General features: G+C 42.3%; 1 protein-coding gene and 1 long non-coding RNA gene across 2 annotated transcripts in view; one reads left to right on the top strand and one right to left on the bottom strand.

The window, feature by feature from the left end:
• The window catches only part of LOC144687829 (uncharacterized), a 701,476-nt gene that overhangs the window by 183,306 nt on the left and 494,061 nt on the right, over positions 1–24,109 (top strand). The gene's annotated exons all lie outside the window — the stretch shown is intronic.
• The window catches only part of hectd4 (HECT domain E3 ubiquitin protein ligase 4), a 287,263-nt gene that overhangs the window by 256,037 nt on the left and 7,117 nt on the right, over positions 1–24,109 (bottom strand). Inside the window, exon 2 of the mRNA XM_078554314.1 lies at positions 8,441–8,958. Coding sequence (XP_078410440.1) covers positions 8,441–8,958 — 518 coding nt within the window. The remainder of the gene's footprint in view (positions 1–8,440; positions 8,959–24,109) is intronic.

Below are 24,109 nucleotides of genomic sequence, written 5' to 3'. Positions count from 1 at the left end.
TGCCTGATAGGTGTTGGCAAGGGATGTCCTTGGATGACGAATCTTCAGGCCCACTCAGCCAGGTACTGCAGGGCTGCTCCACTGTGGTCCAGAATCATTGCTCCTCAACACCAATGGTCTTTATCAAATTTCTTTTGGCTGCATGGCTTTCACGGTTTGCCCACTGTCCACTTGGCACTTCTGGCTGAAGATAGTAGCAAAGGCCTTTTTTATTTTTATTTTTTACACACAGTGATGTGGTGGGCTCCTCCATCATTGAGGATGGGGATATTTGTGAAGCCTCCTCCTCTAGTGAGTTGTTTAATTGTCCACCACCATTCACGACTGAATGTGGCAGGACTGCAGAACTTAGATCTGATCTTTTGGTTGTGGGATCGTTTAGCTCTATCACCTGCTACTCATACTGTTTGGCATGCAAGCAGTCCTGTGTTATAGCTTCATCAGGTTGACACCTCATTCTTATGTATGCCTGGTGCTGCTCCTGGCATGCCCTCCTGCACTCCTCATTGAACCAGGGTTGATCCCCTGACTTGATGATAATGGTGGGGATATGCCAGGCCATGAGGTTACAGATTGTGTTCGAGTACAATTCAGCTGATGGCCCACAGTGCCTCATGGATGCCCGGTCTCGAGTTGCTAGATCTGTTCGAAATCTATCCCATTTAGCACAGTGGTAGTGCTACACAACACGATGGAGGGTATCCTCAATATTAAGGAGGGGCTTTGTCTCCACAACGACTGTGCGGTGGTCACTCCTACTGATACTGTCATGGACAAATGCATCTGCAGCAGGCAGGTTGGTGAGGATGAGGTCAAGTATGTTTTTCCCTCTTGTTGGTTCCCTCACCACCTGCTGCAGATCCAGTCTAGCAGCTATGTCAGCCAGCTCGGTCAGCAGTGGTGCTACTGAGCCATTCTTGGTGATGTCCCCCACCCAGAGTACATTCTGCACCCTTGCCACCCTCGGTGCTTCCTCCAAGTGGTGTTCAACATGGAGGAACACTGATTCATCAGCTGAGGGAGCGCGGTTCGTGGTAATCAGCAGGAGGTTTCCTTGCCCATGTTTGACTTGATGCAACAGGTAGATTGGTGAGGACAAGGTCAAGTAGGTTTCTCCCTCCAGTTGGTTCTCTCAGCACCTGCTGCAGACCCAGTCTGGCAGATACATCCTTCAGGACCTGGTCAGCTCATGTTACTCTTGATGATGGACATTCAAGTCCCCCACCCAGAGGAAATTGTGCCCTTGTTACTCTCATTCCTTCTTCCAAGTGGTGTTTAACATGAAGAATTACAGACTCATCAGTTGAGGGAGGGTGGTAGGTTATCAGCAGCAGGTGGTTTCCTTGCTTGTGTTTCACATGAGACTTCCCAGGGTCTGAAGACAATGTTGAGGATTCCCAGCAGCACTCTGTCCTTGCTGCATAACACTGTACCGCCACCTGTGGTTATTCTGTCCTGCTGTCGGGTAGGACATACCCATGGAATGTGATGCAGCAGCCTGGGATGTTGGCTCTGCAAGTATGACTACAACAGGCTGTTGTATGGCTAATCTGTGGGAAAGTTCTCCTAGATCTCCAGGCATTGGGGAGGAGTAATTTGCAGTATTGGGCATTAATGTCCCCTTGTAAGCTGTGAGGCTCAAATGTCCCCATGCAATTTAGGCAAAAGTTGATCCCTTTGAGTAACTGTGCATGTGCAGTTGCACAAAAATTTAAAGGGGCCACGCACTGAAATAAATCACCTGCGGATGCCAAAAGAAATTAGAGGGAATACTTCTGGGCACAGTGTGCCTTTCATCATATCCAGTGCCTAGGTCAATGCCAGGTGGTCCGTTCAATTTTTACTATTATTTGACTTTTCCATTGCAGTTTGATATAACTGAGTGGCTTGCTAGGCCCTCAGAGGCCATTAAGAGTGAACCACTTGTGAGACTGGAGTCACATGTTCACCAGAATAGGTAAGGAAGGCAGATTTCCTTCACTAAAGGATGAGTGAACCAAATGAGTTCTTACAACAATGATAGCTTTTTAATCACCATTACGGAGACTAACTTTTTATTCCAGGTTTATTGATTTAATTGAATTTAAATTCTCCCGGGAGAAGCTGCATAAAAAAATTAAAGGATAATAGTATGGCCCAAAACGAGTTAGGGTGGGAATGTCAACACCACAATTCTTTAGTGGATCTGTAAAGAACCATATAGCTTATTTCAAGCAGATGGTAAAGAAACCTCAACATTTTGACCATTCACATCTAACATGTTATTTACTTTAAAAGCTCGACTCTAGTCTGATTGGAGAAATCAGACAAAATGAAAACTACACCAGTGCTGTAGGGACAAAACACCCGCCTTGAATGTATTTCTCCACCCCTTACCCAAGTACCTCCAACCACTCTCTGTTGGCAGTAGCAAGTATAAATAGCAGGCATCACTGTCAACACCACTATTTTGAGTCCAGTCTCTCAGCCCTCATGCCTAGTGTCTTCATCACTGATAGTGTGTGAAGAACCACCTCAGAAGGTCTGCAACCAAATCAGAAAACATGATTTAGTATCTAGTCTTGTTCCATGCCTCAACTCGGGACTTTAGAACAACTGAATGTGTAAATTCTTTATGCCCAGTTATCCAATTCGCCAAATCCATGCCATCATACAGGCACATATTTTTCTTTGGCATCCGTCCATCTCAGGAGATGATGGACTGTGTCGGGGTATATCACTTCTGTATTGAACATAGTCTGTTGTGGCTGTCGAGGCCAATTCGTGAGTGGTATTCCCTTCCACAGCTGGCACAAATGAGCTGCATTGGCCCGAGGACGAGTGATGTTTTGCCCTCTGGCGGACTCCCTTTTCTGCCATCGTCATTTTTTTTGTCCTCAGCTTTTTCCACGCTCTTTGACTGCTTGCCTCCAAGTATTCCGGTCATCAGCAAGGACTTCCCATGCACTGACTCTAATCCCAGTCAACATTGAAGTCACACTTACAGACATCCTTGTATCGCAGACGTGGGCGATCCGTTAGTCTTGTGATGTCAAGCTTGCCAAAGCTTGTGTCCACCATTTCCAGCATGATGCCACCACCAAACACATCTTCCCGTCACCACCCCCCCCCGGCGGCATTCCGTGGGGACCATTCCCTCCGGTACACCCTGGTCAACTCCTCCATCACCCCCAACACCGCAACCACGTCCCACGGCACCTTCCCAGAAGGTGCAACACCTGCCCCTATACTTCCCCCCTCCTCACCGTCCAAGGGCCCAAACACTCCCGCTTCCCTCAATTTGGTCTACTGCATTCGTTGCTCCCAATGCGGTCTCCTCTACATTGGAGAGACCAAATGCAGACTGGGTGACCGCTTTGCAGAACACCTTCAGTCTGTCCGCAAGCATGGCCCAGACCTTCCTGTCGCTTGCCATTTCAACACACCACCCTGCTCTCATGCCCACATGTCCGTCCTTGACCTGCTGCAATGTTCCAGTGAAGCTCAATGCAAACTGGAGGAACAGCAACTCATCTTCCGATTAGTCACTTTACAGCCTACCGGACTTAACATTGAGTTCAACAACTTCAGACCATAAGCTCTCTCTTCCATCCTCACCCCTTTTTGATCCCCTTTTTAAAATTTTTATATATTTTTTTCCCCACCTACTTTTAAAAAATTTATTTCCATTTTTATTCATTGTATTGTCCCCACCTTTTAGCCCATCTCGATCTTTTTTCCCCACACCGTCCCCTCCCCCCGCCCCACCCCCACTAGGGCCATCTGTCACTTGTTCATTCTGCTTTCTACTCTTAATGTCACCATTTGTACCTCCTTTAGCCAATATCACCACCATCAACACCCCTTCAACCTTTTGTTTATGACATCTTTTGCAATCTCTCCTTTGCCTCCACCTATCACTGGCCATCTATCCAGCTTCACCTGCCCCACCCCCTCTTAAACAGTATATATTTCACCATATTTTCACTTCTCTCTTTAGTTCTGAAGAATCATACGGACTCGAAACGTTAACTCTGTCTTTCTTTCCACAGATGCTATCAGACCTGCTGAGTTTTTCCAGCACTTTTTGTATGAGATTTCCAGCATCCGCAGTATTTTGCCCTTGCCAAAGAACATGTCTTTGGGGATGTGTTTGTTACACGACCAAACCAACAGACTCAACGCTGACTCAAGAGGGCAAACAATTTGGGGATCCCTGCACATTGGTGTATTTCCAAATTCAGTACTCTTTCTTGCCAGGAGATGCCCAATATCTGTCTGAGGCACCAGTGTGGAAGGTGTTCAGCCACTTTTCTTGGCTTGCACGAGTTGTCCATGCCTTGTTACTGTAAAGGAGGGTGCTGAGAACACAAGCCTGGTACACAGGGAGCTTTGTATTTTCAGTTGGTTTGCTGCTGGTCCACACTCGATTTCTCAACTTTGATGTGACAGCTGTGGCCTTGTCAATCAAGGTGCTGATTTCAGTATCAAGGGACAGGTTGTTGGTAATTGTTGATCCAAAGTATGTGAAGCTGTTGACAATCTCCAGAGTGAGGTTGTCAATGTTGATGGAGTCTCTACGTCCTAGCCAATAACTTTAGTCTGCCTGATGCTGATACAAACTCCTTGTTGGTCTGGGAGAGCCAATCTACAAACTTTTGCAAGTGAACTTCAGTATAAGATGCCATTGTGGTGTCTTCAGCAAACAGCAACTCATATACTAAGACATTACACACTTTGGGTGCCACAACCAGTCTTGATAAGTTGAACAGCTTGCTATCAGCTCTGGTATGCGAGGGTATATTTGACAGCAAGATAACTGGTAGACATTACAGAAACAAAACAAAAACAATGAATTGAATTATGGGAATAATGCACACAGCCAGCAATTAGCATGTCAGGCATGATAGCACAATGACCTCTGCAGTAGTTTTTTGTTTTTATAACTGCTATACTGTTATGTTTAACTACCAACAGCAGTATGGTCAGACACAGGTTTGCAATTCTTTATAAACAAATTCTCCACTTACTTTGAGGTGGTGGGGAAGGAAGCCAGAGGTTTAATGCTTAAAAAAGTGAAAATACTCAAGCCGGTCTACAGTCAGCCACTGCAGGTAAACTGATACCCCATGGGAGGGAAGAGGGGTCTCAGTTTAACATCTCATGCAAAAGACAGAGCCATTGACAATGCAGTAGTGAGGGAGTGTTGCACTGCTGTATCAGCCTGGATTATGTGCTCATCTCTAGAGTGGGACTTGAAGCCACATTTTTCTGATTCAGAGGCACATGTGTGATCTTGATGTTTGAGATCAGGCCTGCCAAAGTGAAACTAAGGTCTAAGGTCTGGAACTTTAATTGCACTGTTATTATGTAATTATTGACCATGAGATTCTTATTTTTTTTCTGTATATAGATGTCTTTTCAAGAATCACAAGCTGTTCATCACTACTGAATATCCTGCAGCATTGTAAATACTCTAGTCAAACCAAGTGCAAGTTAATTCACTAAATACTAAGAATGCTCGCAGCATTTGAATGCAAACCTCCATTGTAAAGTTCTCGAGACTGTTGTCACATTGCATGTGCATGCTGCTGCATTTTAAGACCAAGTTGCAATGGCTCTCCTGAGATAAGGCACACACTGTGACGCTTACGGTAAATGCTCTTTCAAAACAATATCCTGGGAGGGTTCATGCAGACAGAAAAACATGCTCAATTTCCCTGGATAATCATAATCATTCCTGTCAAATGGAACCCCAACAGAACAGGAAATCTCAGCTGTTTTCCAGGGCCTTTAATAAGTCTTCCCCCCCTCTGCACAGACTGAATATTGAAGCTGTGTTGCCTGGTAGAAATCCCATACCCTTGCTTGGCAGAAATCCCTTACCTGCAATAAAAAAAATGACTGGTGCATTGACTCATGTACTTTGTAAATTCAAGTACTGCATTAAGCAGCAGCCCTAAAAAATTCTATATACCTACTTTTGTGTGTTTAATAGCTGTATTGCAGGTATTTTCCACCTGAATTGCTGCTAATGCTGGAAAAAACAAGAAATTTTCTTTCCCCTGTCTATTCATTCCAATTTTAAAGCTCCTCCTTACATAAAACTGTTAAGGAAATCATTCCGAATAAAACCCAAATAAAAACAGAAAATGCTGGTAATACTCAGCAAATCTGGGCAGCACCTGTGGACAGAGAAACGGAGTTAAATGGAGCTGCACGGAGCTCCTCCCTGCAGCTAAATCTGACTTCATCTCACAGGCTGTTGTTTAGGTTTCTCTGAATTATCCCACATTCACGCCAGTGCCAAATTATATTCACTGAATACAGCACCAATATGCATATTATAGCACAAACTCAGCATAAACAGGCACAGTGGCATTCAGATCTTCAAATTGTCCTCTGCATTTTAATTGGAAAATTTAGGATAGATGATATTGCAGCAGTGCTTTATGTTATATTATTCATGGCTTTACTGGGTACAATAATTTCAATGAAGGAGTAAATCATGAAACTCCACCATTTGTTAGAAATGCTTTGCAACTGTTGGCAGCCTTTAACATCAACGTACTGGTGCTCTTTGTGAGCAAAATATTGGTCACGATCACCATTCAATCTTCCAAAATCTGTTGCGAAGGAAGAAACTAGTTTACCAACTGCATATACAAAATAATTTTGAGCATTAATCAGTTCATTTAATGGAGCTGGTGATGCAATGAATTTAGCCTCAGTTTGAACTCTGATGCAGCTGAATGTCTGGTTAACTGAATAATGTTGTCTGTAGCAAGTGATCAGTCTCAAACCTATGCTACATAAATGCAAGGTAATTCTTTCCCTTGAACACAGGTCCATAACCATAACTTTTCATATCACCTAACTGTTGATTACAGAAACCATCACCACAGTTAATGAGAGGGGTATTTTGAGTATAATTGCTTTATACGTATACAAACTGTGTGCTCAATAGTAACAGCAAATGTATAACTATGCTGGAGGTAGGGAAGAAAAGGTGAATGAGGAAATATTCCAGGGCTGAAGCGATTGCTATGTCAAGGCTTAAAATACCAGCCAATGGATGCTCCCAAATAAGGATGGAAAGGGAAGAAAAATCAAACAGTATTCAACTGGTGGTGAGGGAGTTGGTCAGGAATCTGTGAAGTGGAACTGAAGCAGTCAGGCAGGGGAGGGATCGGCAGGAAAAGTGAATTATTACATACCAGCAAGATGCTGCTTGATGGTCTTGACAGCAAAAGCTCATTTTGTATTGCAAGACTTCAATTCTAGGTTACATGTCTAGTCCTCATTACTCAGTGGGGAAAAAGAGGAGTGTTATTTCTTCCTCAAGGAATGCACAAAAACTTACCTTTACCTAGATGTCTATTCTCTTTGAGCAGTGCCACCCAGCGATATAAAGTTAGAAACTGTCTTCGCAAAAGAGATTTAAGAACAGTTGCTTTATGTATTGTTAAATGAGATACCATTTATATTAATGAGTCTCAGTGTGGTTCTGACATCAACAGGCATATCATCAGAATATTGCAACACACGCACACTCACGATGGCATTGACACTAACACCCACATTGTCATAGGAGCAGGAAGATTAGGCATTGAACCAATTTGTTCTTGCTCTCTGGCATTCATTTGGAGTGGCGAGTTCAGAGGTACTACCTCCCAGAAGTTGTGCGTTTTGGGTCCTTTTTGTGCTTCAGACTAGCCGTGGGTTGCCTTCTGCATTCTCCTCCATTTGGATGGATGTTTGGGAAGGGGGTATTCCAAATGGACCAAAGAAACCAGCCCTGTATGGCTTGGTGCTTTCTCAGCTCCAGATGAGACATTTTCCATTGATAGTCTTTTAAGTATAGTGTCCTAAGCTATTTTTGGTACAATTCCAGACTAAAATACCGAATGGTGGTCCACCAGGAAGAACTCAGAACAGGTAAAAATTAAAAGTAAAAATTACAAATGCTTGAAATCTGGAATAGTAAGATAAACAACAAGTCCATCGGTGTCTGTAAAGAGAAAAGGCAGGTTATGAGATTTCAGGTGTGCAACCTGTCTTTTCTTCTTATAGGTGTTGACTGACATATTTCAAGCATTTTCTGTTTTAATTTAAAATAGCTGGTACCAGATATACCATCTTTTGCCAGAAGCAACTTGTGAAGTACCACTCAAGGCATCAGCACATAGACATAGGTGGACTGCGATATGTATAAAGAGATAATGTATTCTGGGGAAAGTGGAAGACATGTATCCATGATTGACAATATTCAAGGTATCAGGTCAGTGATGAAAACACTCACGTGGCATTCATTTTTATTTTGTCAGTATTTTCCAAAATATTATTTCCTGTCACTATCTTTCTTGTTATGCTGATGATGATAACATGATTGAAGGTATTGTAAGTATATGAAAAACATTTCCAGTTATAATAATTCAAAGATATGACAGATTGCTCCTACCTTGCACAGGCAAGAGCTACCAGTGCAGCTGCAGCATTCTCTTTCTGTTTCCATGGGATTGATTGACCCAAAGAAGGTGATTCTTCTAACCAGGAGCAAAGCAGGGCCTCCAGACCATTCAGACAGTCAGCAGGTTCTTTTGTGAGGCTCAGAGGCTGGCAATCTCTAAGGCAGTTCAGGAGTACCTCAGCAGTGATGTTACAGAGGGAAGGGTCAGTTTTACTTTGTGACTGGATCAAAGGGAACACCAATAATAGGCCCATGCGAGAGGTAAATGGCGCCTGTTCCGGCTGTTGCAGCAAGCCCTGCCGCTTGAGCAAGGACATGGTCTCTTCGTCACTGGAGTTTTCACGCTCATGCTGCTCTTCAAGTGCTAATTGTCGCTGTGCATTCCACAGGCCTCTAAGTGCATTGAGACGATATTCAAGTAGTCGTGCATATGCATTACTCTGGTTCCCGCACACAGCTCGCAAACGTTCTGCCAGCTCTTCAGGATTTTTGGTTTCAAATGTCAATATCTGAAAATTGAACAATGAACATTTTTCATCACAATAATGGAAAATGCTTTTATCTGACAGCTTGCATTTGTATAGCAGGGGTTAATGTAGTAGAACATCCCAAGGCACTTCATAGGAGTAATAGCAAACAAAATTTGACACCTGCCACACTAGGTAAAATTAGAGAAGTTAGATTTTAATGAGTGTCTTAGTGGAGGAATGAGGGCAAAATACTGGAAATCATACACTCATTTTTCTGCCCTTAAAAGAAAAGCTTTTCATTTCAAGGGTGAGAAAGGAATCTGTTTCAAATTCTGAAGGTACCAGATATGATGCTGTGACATCTACAGGCTTCATCTGATTTGGCATCACATAATGCAGAGTTTTCCAAATGATCAATCTTACTGAAAAAATACACAAAACCAACAAACTCCAATTAACACATTTCAACAAGTTACCCCAAACCTGAGAAACAAACCATATTTGTCAGCTTTTTAGACAACAGTAATTAAAAGTGGTAATGTTACATAATCATTTGAGCAAAGGCAAAGAAATAACTGACTCCTGTACTCACCACCTTACGATATTTCTTGTTTATACTTGCACCATGTAACATAAAGAACCAAAATTGTACTCACAAGGACGGATGGAGAAGTATATATTTTATGAGATTACAATGCTCTAGACAAAAAGGGGGAGATCATTCGAAGAGCTGCTCCATTAGCTTAATGGATAGATGCACTGCCTGGTACAGAACAACTACACAGATCAACTATACTGTCTCAGATTCAACCTTGGCCTCTCAACCCAAGGCTAGGTGACATTTAAATTCCACTGCTGACTGATATCTAGCACTCATACCAGAAACTGTCAATGTTATGTGAGGGTAAAATTAAGCTCAATGGTGTTAGTAGGCTATTCATTCATGTGGGGAATCACTGCTGATCCCAATAATCTTCTCAACTAGTCACACACACGCACTATCATTCCAAATTTGCCTCCATAACCGTGACTTCAATACAAAGTAATTAACTGACTATAAAATGCATTGGGCTGCCCTGTGAACATTAGGTGCAATATAACACCAGTTTTTTTTCCACCATTTGTTTAATCGCTTCTTCGTTTTACCCCTCCCTATCGCTAAAACCTCATCCAACCCTACAAATCCTTCTCTCCACCCCCTTGAACTTTTCATTCCTTTAACTCTGGCCTCTTGTGTATCTCCTACACCTTCACCCCACCAATGGCAGCCTGGTCTTTGGCCATTTAAGTACCATGTGCCTGAAGACCTCCATCTTCTCGAAGACGACCCTTTTTAAAACCTACTTCTTCGACTAATCTCAGTCAATCCTGCTACAATATCCTCTGGCTAATGACCATTCTATTTGATAATGCGCATGTGAAGAGCCTTGGGAATATTTTTCTAACAATAAAGACTATATAAAAGCAAATTGTTGCTCGTTTGGTGAAGAAAAAACAGCAAACGGACCTACTGTAACAAAATCATGACATGTTTCAGCACAGATGTTGTTAATGGGAACAGAAAGTTGAAATTTTACCCTATCAAGTATAGGGGACTAGTATAACAGAATAGAAAGCAATGTATGAGTTAACTGCACCGTCAGAGTATTCAAAGACAACAGGAGTGGGGAAAAATAAAATCTCATTATTGAGAAAGACCTTTGTTAAAAAGTCATCGAACTTACTTTTACATTCTAAAAGCTGCTGTTAAATTTTGGGCTGAATAATCATGAAGTACAGTTTCCCATCTTAAAGTAGATTCTTCACCCAAATTACACTATTTGTCAAATCACCAGAAATTTAAAAAATACATTCCTCATTGGCATTTAAGCAACTATTTCTTACATTTGTGATTAATCTCTGGAGGGAGTGAAAGGACTAAGCCCCCGGTTCAAAGTGGTCAATCATTACGGGCTTTGAAATTGTACCCAATAAAGCAGATCATACCCATATCAGATGTACACTTTTAGTGACATCTGCTCCAGTATTGACCCAGACATCACAGCTTAATAGCTTGTAAAAGCTTAAAATATGCACTTTCAGCATCTCTATTTCAGTCCTGGGGCAATATTTACCAATAGAGCTGAACACAATAATGGTGAGCGTGGTACCAGTAATATTTCAGTTTAGCAATGAAGATCTTCTACTAAGACTAGATGATCACTATTACATGTGCTCTTTCAAACCTTTGCTGAGTCCTTTAGGAAGGAATTGGATATAAGGACGGTGACAATCCCATGCAGCAGAGGCACTTCAGGTCAAAACTTCCCTGTATATGGATAACACCACCAATTTCTGCTCGGATTAACTGTTCGCAGACTGAGGAGCATTTATGACCAGTGTGAACTGGCCTCAGGAGTCAAAGTAAATTACAGCAGAAGCAAGGCCATGCTGTTTGGGAACTGGGTCGACCGATCCTTTGTCTCCTTCACCATCAGGTCAGACTGCCTGAAAGTGCTGAGGATATGGTTCAGAGGGGCTGGGGCGTGTGTCAAAAACTGGAAGGAACTTATAGCCAGGCTGAAACAGAAATTAGCTACGTGGGAGCGACACTCTCTCCATTCCAAGTAAGAACCTAGTCATCAGGTGCCTGGCACTCTTGGTGTTGCTCTACATGGCACAGGTCTGGGCCATGCCATCTTCCGCTTTATCTGAAGATCTAAAATGGACCATGCCCGCAGGGACACTATGTACAAAGGGGACTCAACCTTGTCTCATCCTGATGGTCACTTTTGTGTGCAGATGCATCAAGTTGTGCAGAGACTCTTAGTACGGGAACACCAAGTGTCACTACATGCTGAGGTTCTACCTGGCCCCAGTATTGCGAAAGATAGGTCTGGTAACGTTGCTGCTGAATGCACCAGTCAGTTGGACTGTGCACCACCAATCCTTCATGGAAAAGGTTATGCAGAAAAACACCTTTGACCACAAGTCCATCAGGCAGTGGTCCACAAGTAACAGCCTCAAGGCCCTGAGTAAAGAAGTTGATGGGTCCTGTTGGATGGTTGACTGGGCAGATCAAAGCTATTTAGCAGAACACCTCATCACCAGGACTTTCAAACATGGTCCTCCATATAGCTTGGTTGGTGATGGGAAGGGCCACATAGTCAGATCCTTCCTGCATGCCCAAAATCTCACCCCCTTGCCTGCTGCCCTCAAGGTAGCTGCAGTGGGGAAGGGACCATAACCCACCTCTTTCTGAAATGTGCGTGGCAAAGCAGCTCTGGGAAGAGTGGTTTTTGTCCAGGTTCAGCCTAAGCAGCCCCGTAACACAAGATTCTGTGCTCGACTGGCTGTTTCCAGGGACACACACTGAGATAGACATCAACTGCTGTTGAAGGGCCACCAACCACTATTACTCATTTACAAGTCAAATCTATTTCATCACAACCACAAATACCTGAGAATCTGTATTAAAACATATCAGTGTTTACAATCATCTCAGTCCCAGGACATCACTGTAGGAGTTCCTCAGGGTAGTGTCCTAGGCCCAACCATCTTCAGCTGCTTAATCACCTTCCATCCATCATAAGGTCAGAACTGGAAATGATCGCTGATGATTGCACAACGTTCAGCATCACTTGCGATTCCTCAGATACTGAAGCAGTCCAAGTACTTATGCAAGATCTAGACAACATGCAGGGTTGGGCTGATAAATGGCAAGTAACACTTGTGCCACACAAGTTCCAGGCAATGGTCATTCCAACAAGAGAGAATCCAACCATCTCCCCATAACATTCAATGGTATTGCCATTGCTGAATCCCCCACTATCAACATCCTTGGTTACCATTGACCAGAAAGTGAACTGGACCGGCCATATAAAAACTGTGGCTACAAGAGCAGGTCAGAGGTTCAGAATTGTGGGGCAGAAATCTCACCTCCTGACAGCCCCCCCGCCGCCGAAAAGCCTTTCCACCACCTACAAGGCACATGTCAGGAATGTGATGGAATGCTTTCCACTTGCCCGAACGAGTACAATTCCAACAACACTCCAAGCTCAACATCATCCAAAACAAAGCAGCCCACTTGATTGGTACCCCAGCCATGACCTTCAAAATTCACTCCCTTCATCCCCGACGCACAGTGGCAGCAGTGTGTACCATCAACAAGATGCACTGCAACAACTCACCAAGGATCCTTCGACATCACCTTCCAAACCCACAACCTCTATCGCCTAGAAGGACAAGGGCAGCAGATGCATGAGAACACCATTACCTGCAAGTTCCCCTCCAAGTCACACACCATCCTAACTTGGCATCATACTGCTGTTCCTTCACTGTAGCTGGGTCAAAATCCTGGAACTCCCTTCCTAACAGCACTGTGTCTACTCCACATGGACTGCAGCAGTTCAAGGTGATCATCACCATCTTCTCAAGGGTAATTAGGGATGGGCAATAAATACTGGTCTAGCCAGCAATGCCACATCCCATGAAGGAATATAAAAAAGTTAACATATGAAAGGGTCGGACTTGAAAATTTAAGCCATCTATCTTCAGATGTGAAATAGCCTGCTTTGTCTGTCCTCATTTTCTGTGATTAGTACAAAGATTGATGTATAATGATAGGCAATTAGATTTTTTTAAAACGCTATAGACCACCATGTTTGATGATTTGGCCTATTCAGTTACCTTCTTGCTATAAATATCATTATCACGTTACAAGAGTGCTGCTATCACAAGGAAAGATGCATCCTTGTCAAATTTTGTTGAACATCCCAGCTTCTAGAAATATTCTGCATCTCACAGCCCAACTGAGACCCATTGAAATCTGCTCCAGAGTAAAAGAGTATTAGTATCAATCAATAGCATCCTTATGTTAGACCTCCCTGAAGCAGTGGTTTTGTATTTCTCCAGATTCCCAATGCTGTGGCGAGCATCTATGTTTCACAGCAGAATTAAAAATATCATGCAGCATTGAGTCACATTTTGTGCATGCTGGACTGCAAAATTTCCCCCAATGACTGGCAAATCTTTGTACAGACCAACAATCTGTACATTGCAGCACTGTTCTGTACTGCCAGTTTGAACATTCAGTCCACGCAACACTTACATTTGCTGTAGAGATGCATAAGTATACATAGGTTAGTCTCGAGTGCTGCTTCATTCACTTTATAGTGCAACTGTTGAAATTGGGATTCACATTGACTGAACTATAAACGGGCACTTAGATTTATAATAAAATCTTTAACATAGCAAAACAGGAAGATAATCAGACAAATATCAGCACTGAGCCAGAGGCATTAGGAAGATGCCCAAACTCTTGGTCAAAGAAGCAGGTTTTAAGGGAGTGCCTCTAAAGGAGGAGGAACTAAAAGCTTTATAGATTTTTTAAAGCTTAAGAGGGCTGAGAGCATGGTTATCAATGGTAAAGTAAAAGAAGTGGGGGATGGATTACAGGCTAGAATTGGACAAATGCAGCATGCATGGAGGATTATAGAGCTGGAGGAAGTTAGAGATTGAGAGAAACGAGGCCATGGAGGGATTTGAACACAAGGGTGAGAATTTGTTTTAAATCGGTTTTGAGGCTTGATCAAAATTCACTTAGCAGAGCTACTGTCACTAACAGGACAAATTAAATCATGTACATGGCCACATAATGCAACTAGTTCTTTTTTTGTGCAGTTTTCAAAAAGCACAGGAGTTATCAGCATCCTGGGTGTTAGTATTGACCAGAAACCGAACTGGACTAGCTATATAAATACTGAGGCTACAAGAGCAGGTCAGAGGCTAGGAATCCTGTGATGAGTAACTCACCTCCCGACTCCCCAAAGCCTTCTAAACCATCTAAAAGGGAAAAGTCAGGAGTGTGATGGAATACTCTCCACTTACCTGGATGAGTGCAGCTCCAACAACATTCTAAGTTTGACATCGTCAAGGTCAAAGCAACCCGCTTCCATAAACATTCACTCCCTCCACCACCGACACACAGTGACAGCAGACACAAGATGCCCTGCAGGAACTCACCAAAGCTCCTCAGACAGCACCTTCCAAACCCACAACTGCTACCACCTAGAAGGACAATGGCAGCAAACATGTGGGAACACCACCTTAAAGTTCCACTCCAAGCCACGCACCATCCTGACTTGGAACTCTATCACCGTTCCTTCACTGTCCCTAACAGCACTGTGGGTGTACCTACACCACATGGACTGCAGCATAAGACCAAAAGACATAACAGAAGTAGGCCATTCGGCCCATCGAGTCTGCTCTGCCATTCAATGAGATCATGGCTGATCTGATAATCCTCAACTCCACTTTCCTCCCTTTCCCTTTATTACCACAGCAGTTCAAGAAGGCAGCTCATCACCACCTTCTCAAGGGCAATTAGGGGTGGGCAGTAAATGCTGGGCTAGCCAGCAACACCCACATCCCATAAATGAGTAAAAAGTTAACTATCTCCATGGTCTAACGACACCAGAGATAAGTGCGTCTCTATTGTAGAAACTGGCAAGATTCCATATAAACAACAGCTTTCGAGGTTTAGAATAAAGAAATTTATCAAGTCAAGCAATTCTTATTTCAGAAATCTGCAATACTATTCAATATTTAGATAATTAAATCCCTTCTTGGAAATTAACTATACACTTAGTCAGGCTCAATAGAATTACTTCAACTTTGTACTGGATACTCAAAATTACAAATCAATGATATAATTGCATCTACTCAATGTGCACACGACTCACAGAGACAATACATCTGTACATGCAATATACAGAGACTCATATGAGCTTGCACATTACCATCATTCAATTAAAAACTGAAAATGCAAGTGTCTGATGAAATAGTGCACTTACTAAGTTTGAAACCATTTAGAAATCCTTTACTGGGCCACAAAGCTACAATTTGCTAGTTTATGAGTTACATGCATAGCTGTAGTCAGAAAAACCAAGGCACTTATTTAATATCTCCATAAATAGCAAATAACATTATATCAATACTAATAAAGGGAAACAAACACAATGAAATACATTGCAACTCTTCTAAAACAACTACTTTTGGGGTTTGTCATTGTTAGACTCTAATAAAGTCACAGTATACTGTACTAATTACCAATATTAAGTAGTACATTAGCAGACATTTTACCACTGAAGAGATTCCAAATATCTTCAGCAGGTTACAAGGAGCCAAAGTAAGGAGCCCAAATGCTCAAATTTTGGAACAAAGAAAAAAATTGTAAGACTACGTACAATAACAGCATTCCCAAAAGATTTAAAAGTTTTAAATAGATTTTCCTTTAAAAGTTCAGCATTTGCAACATTGAGAACTAGCTGGAAGAAGCAATTCACAATGTGATGGAAGTCAACACTACCAATTAATCCAACAAGAACATCAGTTCAATGCAAATTAAGTTCAACTCACTCAAAGGCCTTCCCCACCCATTCAATTCCTTGAGGGCACCAGTACTTGTTATTAAAGGTATCAACCCAATAAACTAATTGAAACAGGAGCTCCAAATTATGCTTTACAACATTCTGGATACATTCACGCTAACTGTAGGGTTAGTGATAAGCGAACAATATAACTAAAGTGCAAACGTCATCGGAGTCCAGAGTCAGGGTCTGATCTCTCACAAATGAACAGCAAAACTTATGCAGGTAAGGCACTTTATTTTGAAGTCACTAGGCCTCAACACCTAATAAATATTCCGCAAGTTTTGTGCAACCAAAAGTGCTTCAAAACAATATTAAACCTATAACAAATATGCAGGACAAAATCATCTCAAATACTAAGTGCAGTGCAACATGGTGCAAGACTTAGGGTAAAACTCAGGTTCAATGCATCCAAAGTTCTTCATCGCAGTTGAGCCTCCTTACACAAGAGGGACTTCAAATAATATTACAAAAATCAAACAGCATGTCACTTTGGATTTTCATGGGATGTGAACATCGCTGGCAAGGCCAGCATTTGCTGTCCCATCCCTAAACGCTCCTGGAGGTGGTGGTAGTGAGCCGCCTTCTTGAAGCATTGCAGTGCTTGAGGTATAGGTACACCCAAAGTGCTGTTAGGGAGTTTCAGGTTTTTGACTCAGTGGCAGTGAAGAAACGTCAATATAGTTCCAAGTCAGGATGGTGGTGACTTGGAGGGGAATTTGCAGGTGTTGCTGTTCCCATGCATCTGCTGCCCTTGTCCTTCCAGGCGATAGAGGTCACAAGTTTGGAAGGTGCTGTTGAAAGAGGCTTGGCAAGTTGTTGCAGTATCTTGTAAAATGGTACACTCTGCTTCCACTGCGCACAGGTGGTGGAGTGTATGAATGTTAATTTCCACCAAATTCTTAGCAGGCAACTGCCAGCAGAGTCCTGGGATCAAGTTACTTAATTCCTACTTCTCATTGCTGGCTTCCATGCCTCAGCCCATTTTTTACCAAAAGACTCACTCTGCTTATCAGTTCCAAATGCAATTTAGTGACAGCCTTGGCCCAATCAGAAGGTTGTGGTATTCAGGTCTCACTACAGATCATCTAGGTTGACACTTCAGGGCAGTACTGAGGAAGTGCTGTACTATCAGATGTGCTGTCTTTCGTATTAGGTTAAACTGAGACCCTGTCTTTCCCCTTAGTTTCTTCCAGTGCCCTAATATTTATCCTTCACCCATCATTAGAAAAAAAATGATTATCTCACTGCTGTTTCTGGGACCTTGCTGTGCACAAATTGACTGCCACATGCACTTCGTGGTTTGAAGGTCATTTAGATAATGGGTTGCCGACAATGCAGTGCTGCAACTGTGTAACCTTACAAGCCTTTGTTTAAATTTTGTCAATCAAAAAATTTTGGCTGGGGACTGCCCTTTATCAGTGTTGTCTCACTTAACACAGTCTAAATTGGCCCTTTTCCTTTGATTATAGTCACAAAAAAGGTCACCCGGTCATTTAACAATTGTTCAAAGCTAAATGCTTTGGTCTTGTTATCCTTTGATTTATCCCAACAGTCAGATCAGTTTTCCCAAGCTGCCCCACGAGTTTGTGCATTGAGGACACAACCTAAAATTAGATCTGATAGTGCTGACAAAGGTTGTTCATCTGAAGCCGTAATTTTTGTTTCCCTCTCCACAGATGCTAACTGGCCTGCTGAGTATTTCTAGTGTTTTCAGCTTTTATTTTATCTCAAAATCAGAGCTAGGAAATTCAGGATTGAAACCAGGATGTACTTTTTCCAGACCAAAAACAAATGAAAATCTGAAATTCTCTCCCCTAAAAGGCTGTGGATGCTGGGTCAATTGAAAACTGAAAGACAATTTTTTTATTAGGCAAGGCTCAAGAGATATGGATCAAAGGCAGGGAAATAGAGTTTAGGTACAGGTCATCCAAAATCTGACCGAATGGTGGAACAGGCTTGAGGAACAAAATTTTGTTTTATACCTTGCTTTCTGAAACTCTTCAATGTAGGAACAAAGACACCATAAGACCATAAGACATAGGAGCAGAAATTAGGCCAATCAGCCCATCGAGTCTGCTCCGCCATTCAATCATGGCTGATAAGTTTCTCAACCCCATTCTCCCGCCTTCTCCCCATAACCTTTGATCCCCTTACCAATCAAGAACCTATCTATCTCGCTCTTAAATACACTCAATGACCTGGCCTCCACAGCCTTCTGTGGCAATGAATTCCATAGACTCACCACTCTCTGGATAAAGAAGTTTCTCCTCATCTCTGTTCTAAAAGGTCTTCCCTTTACTCTGAGGCTGTGCCCTCGGGTCCTAGTCTCTCCTACTAATGGAAACATCTTCCCCATCCTATACTCTATCCAGGCCTTTCAGTATTCTGTAAGTTTCAATCAGATCCCCCTCATCCTTCTAAACTCCATCGAGTATAGACCCAGAGTCCTCAAATGTTCCTCATATGTTAAGCCTTTCATTCCTGGGATCAGTCTCGCGAATCTCCTCTGGGCCCTCTCCAGGGCCAGCACATCCTTCCTGAAATACGGGGCCCAAAATTGCTCACAATATTCTAAATGTGGTCTGACCAGAGCCTTATAAAGCCTCAGCAGCACATCCCTGCTTTCATATACCAGTCCTCTCGAAATGAATGCCAACATTGCATTTGCCTTCCTAACCACCGACTCAACCTGCAAGTTAACCTTAAGAGAATCCTGGACTAGGACACCCAAGTCCCTTTGCACTCCAGATTTCTGAATTCTCTCCCCATTTAGAAAATAGTCTATGCCTCTACTCTTCCTACCAAAGTGCATGGCCTCACACTTCCCCACGTTGTATTCCATCTGCCACTTCTTTGCCCATTCTCCTAACCTGTCTAAATCCTTCTGCAGCCTCCCCGCCTCCTCAGTACTACCTGTCCCTCCACCTATCTTTGTATCATCTGCAAACTTAGCCAGGATGCCCTCAGTTCCTTCATCTAGATCATTAATGTATAAAGTGAAAAGTTGTGGTCCCAACACTAACCCCTGCGGAACTCCACTGGTCACCGGCCGCCATCCTGAGAAAGACCTCCTTATCCCCACTCTCTGTCTCCTGCCAGACAGCCAATCTTCTATCCATGCTAGTACCTTGCCTCTAACACCATGGGCTCTTATCTTACTGAGCAGCCTCCTGTGCGGCACCTTGTCAAAGGCCTTCAGGAAGTCCAAGTCGATAACATCCATTGGCTCTCCTTTGTCTTACCTACTCGTTACCTCCTCAAAGAATTCTAACAGATTTGTCAGGCATGACCTCCACTTGATGAAACCATGCTGACTTTGCCCGATTTTACCATGCACTTCCAAGTATTCTGAAATCTCATCCTTAATAATGGACTCTAAAATCTTACCAACGACCAAGGTCAGGCTAATCGGCCTGTAATTTCCCGTCTTTTGTCTCACTCCCTTCTTAAACAGGGGGGGGGTTACATTAGTGATTTTCCAGTCCTCTGGGACCCTCCCTAACTCCAGTGATTCCTGAAAGATCACCACTAACGCCTCCACTATCTCTTCAGCTATCTATTTATATACACATTTATATAGCACTTTTCATGACCTCAGGATAACTTAAAACGCATTACTGCCATGGGGTACTTTTGAAATGCAATCACTGTCATGATTTAGGAAATATTTGCTAGGATTCTAATGGGGCTTGACAGGGTAGATACTGAGAGGATGTTTCCACTTTCTGATTTTTGATCTATAAGGGGGTCAAAGGTGATGAGTAGGCAGGCAGGAAAGTGGACTTAACATCACACTCAGACCTGCCACATCTTATTGAATGGCAGAGCAGGCTCAAAGGGCCAAATGGCCTACTCCTGCTCCTATTTTTGTTCTTTTAGAGTATATAATTAAGGATAGGGTGACTGAACTTCTTAAATATTCAGCTGATCAAAGATGGATTTGTGAAGGGTAGCTCATGTCTTGACAAATCCAACTGAATTTTTTTTGCAGAGGTCACTAAAGCAGGGGACAGGGGAATATCTATGGATGTTAGTCATATGAACTTCCAGAAGGTATTTGATAAAGTCCTTGCTATGACACTGTTAGCTAAAGCTGAGGCTCATGGAATTGAAGACAAATCATTGATCTCGTTAAGAAATTGACTGGGTGACAGGAGACAGAGTTAGGGAATAATGGGCAGATATTCTAATTGGCAGGATGTGACTAATGGTCCCCACAAGGATCTGTGTTGGGGGCCTGAACTATTTACTGTATTCATTAATGACTTATATGATGGGATAGAAAGCCACATATCCAAATTTTATTACACAAAAAGGGTGCTATTGTAAGCAACTGCAGATGAAAGCATAAATTTCAAACAAATATTGACAGATTACATGAATAGGCAAAACTATGGCAAACGGATTTCAATTTGGATCAAAAAAGATAGAACAGGGGGCTTTCTAAACAGTGAAAACTAAAAAACAGTGGAGGTCCGAAGATGCTTGGGGGTCCAGATACATAGATCTTTGAAATGGTATAAAAAATAATTAAAAAGGCTAATGGAATGCTGGCCCTTATGCCTAGAGGATTAGAATATAATAGAAGTCATACTTCAAACAAAGGCATGGTTAGACCACACCTGAGTCTGCATCATCAGCAGTCTGGGCACCACAACTTAGGATGGATATATTGGCATAGGAGGGGGTACAGAGTAGATTTACCAGAATTATACCTGGTCTCCAAGGGTAAAGTCAAGAGAAGAGATTAAACAAACTAGGTTGTATGACCTGGAATGTAAACAGTTAAGGGTAATTTGATCAAAGTTTTTAAGATATTAAGGGGAACAGATAGGGTAGATAGAGAAACTATTTCTGCAAGTTGAAGTATTTAGGACTGGGAGACATAGTTCAAAAAAAGAGCGCCAAACCTTTCTGGAGTGAAATTAGGAAACACTTCACACAAAGGATGGTAGTAGTTTGGAACCCTCTTTTGCAAACAGCAACTGATGTTCGACCAATTGCTAATTTTAAAACAGAGACTGATAGATTGTTAGCCAAAAGTATAAGGGATATGGGGCAACGGTAGCTATGTGGAGTTAGGTCGCAGATCAGCCATAACCTCACTGAATGGCTGAACAGGCTTGAGGGGCAAATGGCCTACTCCCATTCCTGTGTTAATGTGGTTGCCAGTTTTCACAAAGTATGCTGACAGGCAATTAAAAGCAATCCTGCTACTCTGCAAAATAAAACTTCTATTTTGGACTAAATACTCGCATACAGCCTATTAATGGTATTCTGTTTGGCCATAAGCAGGTACAACACTAACTTCACAATTGCAGTTTCCAATGTCAGAGTACAAACTTACTCAATTAACTGCCATGCATGTGCACAGTTGGGATAAAGTCCAATAGCGCTAAACAGTATGATACAATGGAATGACAGGCAGAGGTCAAGAAAATGGACAACATGTTCCATAAATGCAACTACTGGCTGATTAGAGAAACACAAAAACAGCCTGACATACCATATTTTCTCTGCAGAAGACAGCCATAATCACTCAACAGCATGTTTTCCTAAGACTGATGAAATGTAAGTAATGTTTCCTCTGTCAGTGTCCCATATTCCTGTGTGCAAGACTGATACATTAATGACTGACAAATGGCTGACTAGATTATAATGCAAATTTGTCCAAGTGCACATGGTGAGTATACATAATATTCTAAATGTTAAAAAAACATTTTTTCTTTTAATCACGATTTTAATGCAAGTTTGGAAACAACCCCAAGTCCAATGTTATAGCAAGAGCTTCAACTTTTAGATTTAAGTGTGCTGATTTAAACTGGTATAGAATTTTTGGTATTAGTCCTACACCTAAAAGGACAAAATAGGATCACTTTGTCTTAAAGTTATAGTAGCGCCTCATGGAAGTGAATTTACGTTCCGACTTTAATAGAACAGAAATCACCAGAACTGCAGAATATTTTAACAAGCATTTCAGCAGAAAGTATAAACAATATGAACAGCTCATCGCAAAACATGCACCATTCTGCACCATATCAAGTCAAATCAAAAGACATAACATACAATTTTGTTGCCATTTAATCCCCTCTTCTCCAAAATAAATTCCAGGCTGGGACGATACCACACCCAAATGGACATGATTCATGTTTCAGACAGTGGATATAAACAAGGTTCCTGATTATGGAGGTCACCACAGACAACTCCAAACCCAACGCAGTATCCAAATATGTACATGGATCTCCGGATGACAAAAAGTAAAAACAGAAAACCTATTTACTTTTATCCTCCAACCATGAGCACAAACAATTGTTGCATCTTTACCATTGCCCTACCAGAGCTAACTCAGTGCAGATGAAGGGCGAAACCTGCGACCTTCTTGATGTGTATGGCTCAACCACTCAATACATCCAAGAAATTATACAATGTATGACTACATATATTGTATTACACACAACATTTAGCACTGGTGCAGTTTGGGCTTTTGCATTATACTTCAGCCAGATATAGTCTAACACTCAAATCAACAGTTTAACAGTGGCACTGATGGGGCAATCTAATGCCATCTACTATACATTTTGGACGCAACTAACTTTTAAAGTGTGCAAATGATGGGTACTTGGGTACCCCAATGAACTACCTACAAATTTTTGATGATAGAAGAGGAGCTGAATATCTTGCCAGGCAGACATGCATGAAGCCTTATTTTCATCACTCAGAGGTGCCATTGACAGAATTACAGTTAATCATTTGCATTACTTTTCTTTCCCCCAATTTGTTCATGGGATGTGGACATTACTGACAATGCCAGAATTCACGGTCCATCCCTAATTGCCCTCAAGGTGGTGGTAGTTAATGCTTTCTTGAATTGCTGCCATCCTTATATTGTAGGCACACTCAGTGCTGTTAAGTCAGGAGTTCCAGGATTTTGACCCAACAACGATGAAGGAATGGTGATACATTTCCAAGTCAAGAAGGTGCGCGATTTGGAGAACTTGCAGGTGGTGGTTATACCAAGTACCTGTTGCCCTTGCCCTTCTAGGTGGTGGGGGTCACAGGTTTTGGAGGTGCTATCGAAGCAGCCTTGCCCATTTGCTGCACTGCATCGAGATGCTGCAGCTACTGTGCATTGGAAATATTGCAGATAGTCCGGTATTTGGCACATTATAAATGGGTCGGCAGTTTCTTCCATCTCTACATGGAGTCTATGAACACAGCAGCTTTCCCTCCCCACCACTTAAAAAGGCTGTTTCATCACCACCAGATGGTTCACTGGGTAAATGCCACAGACAGTAGAACAGTAACACAACATGGGGCATCACAAGGTCAATGTCTGTCTGTCAATATCAACCTATCGCACCTAGGGCAGGTGCATACCTTTGCTCTCCCTCTTGCTCCACTGCTCCTTCACCCCAACCACCACTACCATCTCACCCTGTAAAATTAGTCTCAATGTCTCAACCAAAAATAATCAGCCAGGGTTTCCATTCTTAACCACGGTAAAATGAATCTAGCTGTACATGGGCATTTGAACAAGGTGGAGATTCAGATTAAGGACAACCAATTTGGTGAGATGCTAGAGGGCACCATATATGTAACAAACTGCTACAGTTACAAGCTCTAGGACCAAAGGAAGCAATTCTTTTAAAATTCACATTCTCTTCCTCAGTAAATGAAGTTGTACCACTTGGAGACCAAAGGAATACACCAATCTCCGCTTGGTGTTAGAACTGAGTGTGTGTGCACTCCAGAGCAATTCACTCCTGAAAGCTCACCTT

The sequence above is a fragment of the Cetorhinus maximus genome, chromosome 12 (assembly GCF_964194155.1).
Source record: "Cetorhinus maximus chromosome 12, sCetMax3.hap1.1, whole genome shotgun sequence".
Lineage (NCBI taxonomy): Eukaryota > Metazoa > Chordata > Chondrichthyes > Lamniformes > Cetorhinidae > Cetorhinus > Cetorhinus maximus.
This window is presented reverse-complemented; position numbering and strand designations above follow the sequence as displayed.